Raw genomic sequence first — 8,490 nt, 5'->3', positions numbered from 1 at the left:
GCCGCCCGACCCCTGCGTTCAGAGGGGAGTGAGTATCACACGTCACTTCCGCGCTGCCCTGGGCACGGCCCCAGTGGACCAGTTCCTCCCCGCGATCGCACAGCTAACCCTAATGAGCTGTCATTCATTCCAAGTGTCATAACGAAAATCGTGCTTGCCCTGGCCGGGTGGCTCAGCCGCTTAGAGCATCATCGCGATGTGCCACGGTGGCCGGTTCCATCCCCAGTCAGGGCATGGACAAGAATCAACCAATGAGTGCATCAGTCAGAGGAACAGCACCGATATTTTTCTCCCTGTCTCTCCCCCTTAAAATCGATTTAAAAAGTTGTTAGAAAATGATGATTATTTGCGCAGCACATGCTCAAATTGAAACCGATGTTAAAAGTGGCGCTGCGGGGGAACGGGTCGGATTTCCCCTGCGGTCCCTTGTACCAGCAGGGCACGCAGCCTCCCCTGCCGGGGCGGACTCACTCGTCTCAAGAGCCGCCGCCCGCCGCCCGCTGCATGGGGCGCACTGCGGGGTGGGAGAAAATGTTTGTGGGCGTTATACTGATAAGAGGTCAATATCCTGCGTCTATAAAGTACTGCTAAAATTAACCAAAAAAAAGCAATCCAATACAGAACGCAGCAAAGGACTCTAGTAGCATTTCTCCAAAGTATACAAACTGTCAATTTGCTTGTGAGAAGACGCTCAACCGTGTGTGTCACTGGGGAAATGCAAATCCAAACCACCGTGAGATGCCACGTCACGCGGCTACGAGGAGCATGATGCACAAAAAGGAAAATCAGCGGCGTCAGAGCACACGTGACGAGACTGGGCCCCTTGGCCAGGGCCGCTGGGCGTGGACAACGGTGCAGCCGCCGTGGGGACCGTGGCGGTAGCTCAAAGGGCCCAACGCGGGACCTCCCCAGCGCAGCAGTTTTGGGTCTATGTCCCAAAGAATGGGGAGCAGGCGACCGATACTTGCATACCCGTGGTCCCGGCAGCATTATTCACAAAAGCCACAAGGTGGAAATGACCCAAGCGTCCGTCAACAGATGAAAGAATACACAAGATGTCGTATATATGTAGAATGGAAGAGATTCCAGCCCCCAAAAGGAGTGAAATGTTATACGTGGTGCACCGTGGATGTGCCGCAGCCTCAGGTGGTGTCTGCCCAGGAGACGTACCTGGACCAGACCAAGGGATGTGACATCAGGACACGGCCACAAGATGGCATGCCTGCACTAAATTTAGACAGTGATATGAAACAGTTCCTATTGCTATGTCATTTTTCCTGTTCTGTGGGGCCGTGACTGTCACAGGTACGCAGATATTCGGTAAGAAACTGAACATGTGCCCTGACTGGAGTGGCTCAGAGGACTGAATGCTGGACTGTGAACCAAAGGGTCGCGCGGTTAGATGTCCAGTTCTGGGGCACACGCCTGGGTTGTGGGCCAGGTCCCCAGTAGGGGGCGCGCGCGAGACAACCAGACAATGATGTTTCTTTCCCTCTCTCCTTCCCTTCCCTCTCTAAAAAGAAAAAGAAATTTAAAAAATGCAACAGAAAGAACCCACAGGCTTGGGGCCGCTCCCCCGAGCACCGTCCTCTCCGCTCTCCCGGGGCTGCGTGTGCAGAACCGCGGGCGCCCGGGACGCGGGTGGCGCCCAGGGTGGTGCTGGGGGCCGCTCTCCGTACATAACAGACACCCCTACACTGGACGGGGTGGGGGCGCCTCAGAACCAAGGCTGCCGTCGTGGGGGGAACCCCGGGGGGAGAAGGACCAGGAGACGGGCCGTGGCCGCGTGGGTGCGGACCGGGTGTCGGCCTCTGCCTGCGTCCACGCGGGAGTGGCAGACGGTGCGGAAGAAGAGAGTGACGGTGGCCGCAGCCCCAGCCCCCATGTGCAAAGGAAGGGGGTTTTCAGAGCCACCTGCCCAGGGCTCTGGGAAGAACACTGTCCTGAGAGCCATGGACAGGGTCTCTCAGTGACCCAGAGCCAAGAGGAGGCCATGCGGTGAGGTCAGCAGGCTTCCCACGTGGCCCACTGGGGACGGGGCCCGCTCTTCTGCTGGGAAAGGAAACACTGCCGTGCTCCACGGCAACAGCTTTACCTGGAGAACACGCCATTGACCAGGTACACCCTCCCCATTGTTATTGTGTGTTTATCTATTTTATATTCTGACTCCCCACCCGAGGGTCAGGGCCTTGAAATCAGGACCACGTCTGTCGTGGGCAACAACGTGCTTGACCCACAGTGGGGGCTATAAACCAGGGACAGAGCCTCTGACTGGGTGACAGGGACACGGAAGAGAGCGCCGCGGGCCGCCCCCAGCGCGCGTGGGGTCCGCGCCGCGGCCCCCGTGGGAGTGCGGCGCCGGCCAGCAGCCCCGCCGGTTGGCGCTCCATCCCGAGGCACCCAGGTCGCGGCCGGGCCCTGGCTGGGCCCGCGCAGGAGGCGCCGGTCTCTCCCCTCGGCGTTTCTCCCTCCCTCCCTCTGCCTCTAAAGTCAAGGGAAGGAAAACAATCCTCAGGTGAAGATTCAAGAAAACACAGCAGAAAAAGGAGCGAGTGAGAGTGGAAATACTTCTCTTCATTTTAGCGATGGGCGTTTGTGTATATACGTGTCCCCCCTCCACCCGGATGGATCCATAGCCGTCCCTCGCGGCGGGCCCCTCTGGCGCCCCGCACGGACCCGCCCCGTCCGACACTCTAACCGCACACGTCGCTTACTCCATCTCTCCTGCCGGGCAGCGACCTGCGCGGCTCCCCGTGGGACATCGGCCTCTGGCCCCGTGAACCCTGCAGACCGCGCACCCCCTTCCACAGCCCCCGTGGGCTCCGATCACAGCTCCCGGGGGCGGGGGCGACGACAAGATGGTCCCTCCAGCTGAACTCATCCTGTGCGGAGGGACATGGGGGTGGGATGGGGCCCTGGCCAGAGGGACACAGTCAGGGAGGGCACCGGGTGGGGGACGGGGACCTCCCTGGGAGAAGGACCAGGGCGCTCTCCGCAGCCGCTCCTGTGAGATGCTCAGCCTGCTCCCCAAGCCCCGCCCCCGGTCAGGGCACCTGCCAGGGCCCGCCTCCTACCACCGTCCTGTGTGGGGTTACCGTTTCTTTTTTAAAGAGCAACTTATTGATTAATTTTAGGGAGAGAGACAGAGGGAGACAGTGGCAGGGGAAGAGAGAGAGGCATTGATTTGTGGTCCACAGATTCGTACCTTCCATTGGTTGACTTTGGTACGGCCCAGAACCCAAGATCAAACCTGTTATATGGCTTATTGGGATGACCCTCCAAGCGTTATAAACTTAATAAATAGTCGCACTGTAATAATTTAGGAGGGCTGGGGGTGCCGGAGAGAGCAACAGGGAAAATTGTGGGACAACAGTAATAAAAAAACACACTAATAATTTAATTAAAATCACCCCAATAATTTAATAAAAATGACCAAGGATAGGTACAAAGTCTACAAAAACAAACACCAACCCCCCAAAAGAGGGGCTGTGGGCCAGACCCAGGCCTGAGCCCAGGCTGACGCGGCCACATGAAGTCCCCACTGAGCACAGCCCTGGAGCCACAGCAAATCCTGGGTGACACTCAAGTCTCTGGAATCCCACGTTCTCGTGGGACAAGGTTCTCCTGAAGCAGCAAGGACAAAGGAACAACGGAGGTGACCCAGCTGAGGAACGACCACGCTGAAGCCCACAACGCACGGACCCTGACGGGTGTGAGCTCGGCCACACCCCTCACAACCGCCCTGTCTGTCCTGCAACACACTCAGCTCGCAGGTTCCGGCAGGTTCTCGGGCGGGAACTGTAGGAATCTCCTCCTTTCTTCTACCCACTAGCCCTGCAGAGTCAGAATTGGAAAACTAATTCATTCCCAGATTCTGATTTCCAACTGAGAAGCAGGACATTAAAACGCAACAGAACAGGCCTGGCTCAGTGGATTGAGTGTGTGGCCTGAGAACCAAAGGGTCGCTGGTTTGATTCCTGGTCAGGGCACAGGCCTGGGCTGTCGCCAGGACCCCGGTCAGGGGTGGGGGCATGAGAGGCAACCGCACACTGACGTTTCGCTTCCCTTTTTCTCCCTTCCCCTCTCTAAAAAGGAACAAATAAAAGCTTTAAAAAGTGACTGAGCACAGCAGGAAGTGAGCGCTGTGATGGGAATGGGCAAACCCCAACTCTTCTAAGGACAGTCCCCAGGGGAGAGGACACAGGTCCCTGTAGGAAGGGAGCCTGGTGACCAGCTCCTCACTGTCGCTGATGCGGACGCAGACACATTCAGGTGCCGGGTGCAGACACATCCGCCAGGGATCCTTAAAAGCCCACGGGGAGGCTGCAGTGACTATTTTCGGACCACGTCCCGGAGAAAGCAGCTCTGTCACGCTGGGAAAGAAAGTTGTCATGAAGAAAGTCAGCTCAGTCTCAGAAGTGTCACATTCTCCCACAGCCACCGCATGCGCAGAACGTCCCACTCTGAGACTCCCCAAAACCCAGCGGTGCCCCTCGGGCCCAGTGCCCACACATCCTGCCCTCAGGGTCTCACCGTCAGCAGCTGCGAGAGGGACCTCAGAGCCCTGGGCACGGTCACCGCCTGGGGAAGGACACAGCAGAGGAGTCACGGGGTGGGGAGCCCCCTCCTAGACTCCAGCCCACACGCTCCCCAGGGTCCCAGACGTCCCCTCCCAACACCCAGACTTACAGGCAGCCTGAGCGTGGCTCTCCCCGCCTCTGCCTGTGGGAAGCAAATGTTCTGTGAGGAGTTGGGGTGGGGGGGGCGGGAGGCTGGGTCCCGTGACCCTAAAGGAGCCCCATACTCCTGAAGGACAGGGAAGTTTCCAGAACTGTGACTGAACGCCCAGGGTGGGATCGGGAAACATGGGGAAAGGACATACGCCGGGAAAGGGCTAATTGCACTCTGGACATCTGTCCTCAACAGGAACTTGCCCCCTGACCCGTGACAGCTGGGAATCCGTCCCCATTGCGAGAATCATCAGGTGATGAATTTGTCCTTTATCTTCTCATGGGCCTCACTGAAGGGTCAGTGTTGGCAAACAGGCCCCCGATGGGCAGCACCCGTGTGGGTACGATGCCCACTCACGAGGCGGAGCACACGGCCACCTGGGCCTGACCCCCAGGGGGACAGGGACCTCGTCCCCACCCCTGCCCACCTGAGCGCTTCCTCCTCCACGTCACAGCCACAGTGACGGCAGCAACAAGGAGACACAGGGCGGCAGCAGCGATGCTCACGATGGGGACGGTGGTCCGAGGAGGGGGGTCTACGAGGGGAGGTGAGAGGCCACCCTCAGGCCTGAGTCCTGACCCCACTCAGGGACGCCCTGAGGAGAGGCTCTGTGCCCACGCCCCCCCGCTCACCCCATCGCAGGGTCAGGGGCTCGGGCAGCCCCGCGTGCCCCACGCGGCACGTGTAGCTCTGCTCCTGTCCAGGGGGCATGGCCACGGCCGCCCACGTCTGGAAGGTCCCGTCCCCCGCAGGCCTGGTCTCCACAGTCTCCGTGTCCTGGGGCAGGTCCTCCCCGTCACGCTGCCAGGTCAGGGTGATGTCCGCGGGGTAGAAGCCCAGGGCCCAGCACCTCAGGGTGACCTCGTGGTCAGAGACGGGGTGGCGGGTCACATGTGTCTTTGGAGGGTCTGAGGGGAGGGTGAGAACATTCAGGAACTTTGCATGGTCACTGGGCTCATGTGACCATCCTGAGAGTGGACAGGACAGGGGGGGTGGGGAAGGGGGTGCACCACCCAGGCACCAGCCTGGACAGAGGCACCTGGGGTAATCTTCTGTTTTGTGTAAAGTTCTAGAATTAGGCTGAGAATCAAGGGTAGGAGTGTCCAGGTCTCTAAGTGGAGACACAGACTCAGTCGGAGGCTGATGACTCAGAAAAGCCACAGTCAGGCCTCTGGAGACGGGCTCAGCCCGGGAACCAGGGAGCGCGCCCTGGGCACCAGGTGGCTGCCGGGTGTGAGGGAGCCGCTGTGGCTATTTCAGGGAGAGGCTGGGTCCCTTATTGTCCTGAGAGAAAGGGGCCCGCGGGGAGTCACAGAAGAAGGACACTTGGGGACTCTTCCCTCTCCAGAGCAGGAGGCGGAGTCTGACACTGACCACCTCCCTCCTCTCCCTGTAGGAGCCGCCCCAGCCCGCAGACCCCTCCTCGGGGGGCCCGCGCCCGGCACCTGCTCGGAGCAGCGCCTCCCTCCCCTTCTCCAGGAGCAGGCGGAGCCGCAGCACGCACGTGTCCTTGAGGAAGACCCTCCTGACGTCCGCATCAGGGACCTGCACGAAGTGGTGCCCGGTGACCTGTGTCGCCGTGTCGGCCGTGCTCCAGGAGCGAAGGTCCTCGTTCAGGGCGATGTAGGCGGTGCCGTTGTCGGCGAACCGAGTGTATCCGCGGAGGAAGCGCCCGTCGGACCCCACGACGCAGCCCGTCATTTCCTGGAAGGTGTGCGACACTGACCCCCCTCCCGCGGTCAGCACGGCCTCCCTAGCCCTTTCCTGCCCCCGCGCCGTCAGAAGCCCCGAAGCGCAGGAGGACCAGGGCCAGTGGGTGGCAATGGGGGTCATGACCAGACCCGGGCGCGCGTGGCTCACCGTCCTCGCTCTGGTTGTAGTGGGCGCGCAGCCTGTTCAGGTTCGCTCGGCAAGTCCGCTCGTTGTGCTTGATTTCCCGCGCCTGCTCCTCCCAAAAGTCTGTACCCTCCGGCCCCACCCACGGGCGCTCCAGCCACGGCACCCGCGGCTCCAGCCTCGGGTTCGGAGAGTCACTGTCGAACCCCAAGATTTCCGTGTCGTCCACGTAGATGACGACGATGTACCGGGGTTTCCTGCGCCCCGGTCGGGACTCGAAGGTGGTGAAATATCTCAGGGTGTGAAGGGCTGGGGGTGGGGAGGACGCAGGTCCTGGGTCCCCAGGTGCACCGGTAGGCGCAGGGAGACCTAAAAGGGGGCGGGGGCGAGGACAGGAGTCGCGTGTCTGGGGTCTGCGCCTGCGCTGCACTCCCGCCGTCACCGGGTCCTGCGCCTCCGCCCCATCCCCAAAATCTTGCCCTGCAGAGGCCGTTTCCTCCCGACCGCGCACTCACCGGCCCAGGTCGCGGTCACCGCCAGGGCCCCCGAGAGCAGCAGGAGCAGCGGTCCGGGTCCCATGACCCAGACACAGAGCGTTTGCAGAGAATGAATTACCCAGTGTTTTTCAAATCTACCCGCGGAGACGCTGATTGGCTGCTCTCGAGCGCGGACACCCAATGGGAGTGGGAGTGGGCGGAGCGTCAGGAAGATCCGGGCCTGGGGACCCGGGACTCTGCTGTCCGCCGCCTCCTGCTCGGGGAACTGTCCGCCGCGTCCCGTGCGCCGAGGCGGCGGCAGCCAGGCTCTGCGAACGGGCAGGAGGGACACCTACGGGCTCCCCTTTCACTACCCGGGTTTCTCGTTCCTCCGACTCTTGCCTGGCTTCCCATTCCACTCAACATACCGCTCCGTGGATCCCAAGGACATTTCCTGCTCCCGGCGAGTCCACGTGAGAGGTATGGCATTGAATTCCACCCAAATGCCACCATGTCAGGGACACAAATGTACCTGAGTGATGATGTGTATGTTTTCTCCCTGGGCTGAGGCATTGCCCGGCGGGAGAGTGGCAGGCGTAACAGCCGGCAATTCTTATTAGAAAGAACACCTCTCATTGGGGAACTCCCTCTGAGTTGGTGACTGAGGGACTCGTTTCTCGGGACAAGGCATAAACCGTCTGTAACCTTTGGCCTCCTCTGCAGCATTGTCATCAGGCCCCTCACCCCCGTCCTCTGGACACCGGGACGCACCAAGGGGACAATGAAAGCCAACTGGGCAAAGCTTCAGGAGCCTTTGCTCTGCCCTGGACAAGCGCTGTCCCTGCAGCGCAGCCCGAGCGCCGCTCCCTGTGGGCACCACGGACTCTCTCCTCCGGGAACAGGCCCTGGCGGCCCCAGGCATGTGGGCGAAGGGCCTGGGAACCCGTTTTGCTGAAAGCGGACATTTGACATCACTGTCGCGGGCTCATTAACAGCTTAAAGACACGGATGAATTAGTAAGCGATTCATTTCACCCTGAGCTCCAGGGAGATGCAGATTTAAGATCATGGCTCACACCCAGGAGATTAGGTCCGTTGGAAGGGACATCAAATAAGGACTCTCTCCAGCCTCGTTGGAGGGACCTCACCAGGTACGACTAACTAACCCACCTGCTTCCAAACTCGAAGAACTTAACTCACGGCACCGCATTTCTCATTTAAAAAGGCGCCTGACTGTGCAGGGACACCTGCCCCGTCCCTGACACTCGCCTGCCTCTGCAGTGGAGACGAAGGCCTTTTCAGGGACGAGGAGCCGCCGACCGCGAGGGCAGACGGCCGTCCCAGGACAGCGGCAGGGCCTGCGGGCTCCCACACTGAGGCTGCTGCGGACGGAATGCGCAGAGGGTGACTTTTATATTGTTCTTTCCTCCTCATGGCTTCCCATGGAA

The 8,490-nt window shown here is 60.5% G+C and overlaps 1 protein-coding gene across 2 annotated transcripts; it reads right to left on the bottom strand.

Moving 5' to 3' along the window:
* Positions 1–4,627: 4,627 nt before the first annotated feature.
* LOC129082598 (patr class I histocompatibility antigen, A-2 alpha chain-like) lies at positions 4,628–7,146 on the bottom strand. Of its 2 annotated transcripts, none has more exons than XM_054588309.1 (6): positions 7,083–7,146; positions 6,592–6,876; positions 6,177–6,452; positions 5,364–5,639; positions 5,159–5,305; positions 4,628–4,722 (listed from the first exon to the last, which is right to left on the bottom strand). In XM_054588309.1, the coding sequence occupies exons 1-6, from the start codon at positions 7,144–7,146 to the stop codon at positions 4,628–4,630; spliced, it is 1,143 nt and encodes a 380-aa protein (XP_054444284.1). The 2 variants fall into 2 exon arrangements, with proteins under 2 accessions (XP_054444284.1, XP_054444285.1); XM_054588310.1 differs by having other exon boundaries at positions 5,159–5,266.
* Positions 7,147–8,490: the final 1,344 nt, after the last annotated feature.

The sequence above is a fragment of the Pteronotus mesoamericanus genome, unplaced genomic scaffold (genome assembly GCF_021234165.1).
Source record: "Pteronotus mesoamericanus isolate MK-2021 breed Mesoamerican mustached bat unplaced genomic scaffold, CSHL_Meso_final scaffold_128, whole genome shotgun sequence".
Taxonomy (NCBI): domain Eukaryota; kingdom Metazoa; phylum Chordata; class Mammalia; order Chiroptera; family Mormoopidae; genus Pteronotus; species Pteronotus mesoamericanus.
Note: the sequence above shows the minus strand (reverse complement) of the source record. Positions and strands in the feature narration are given on the sequence as shown.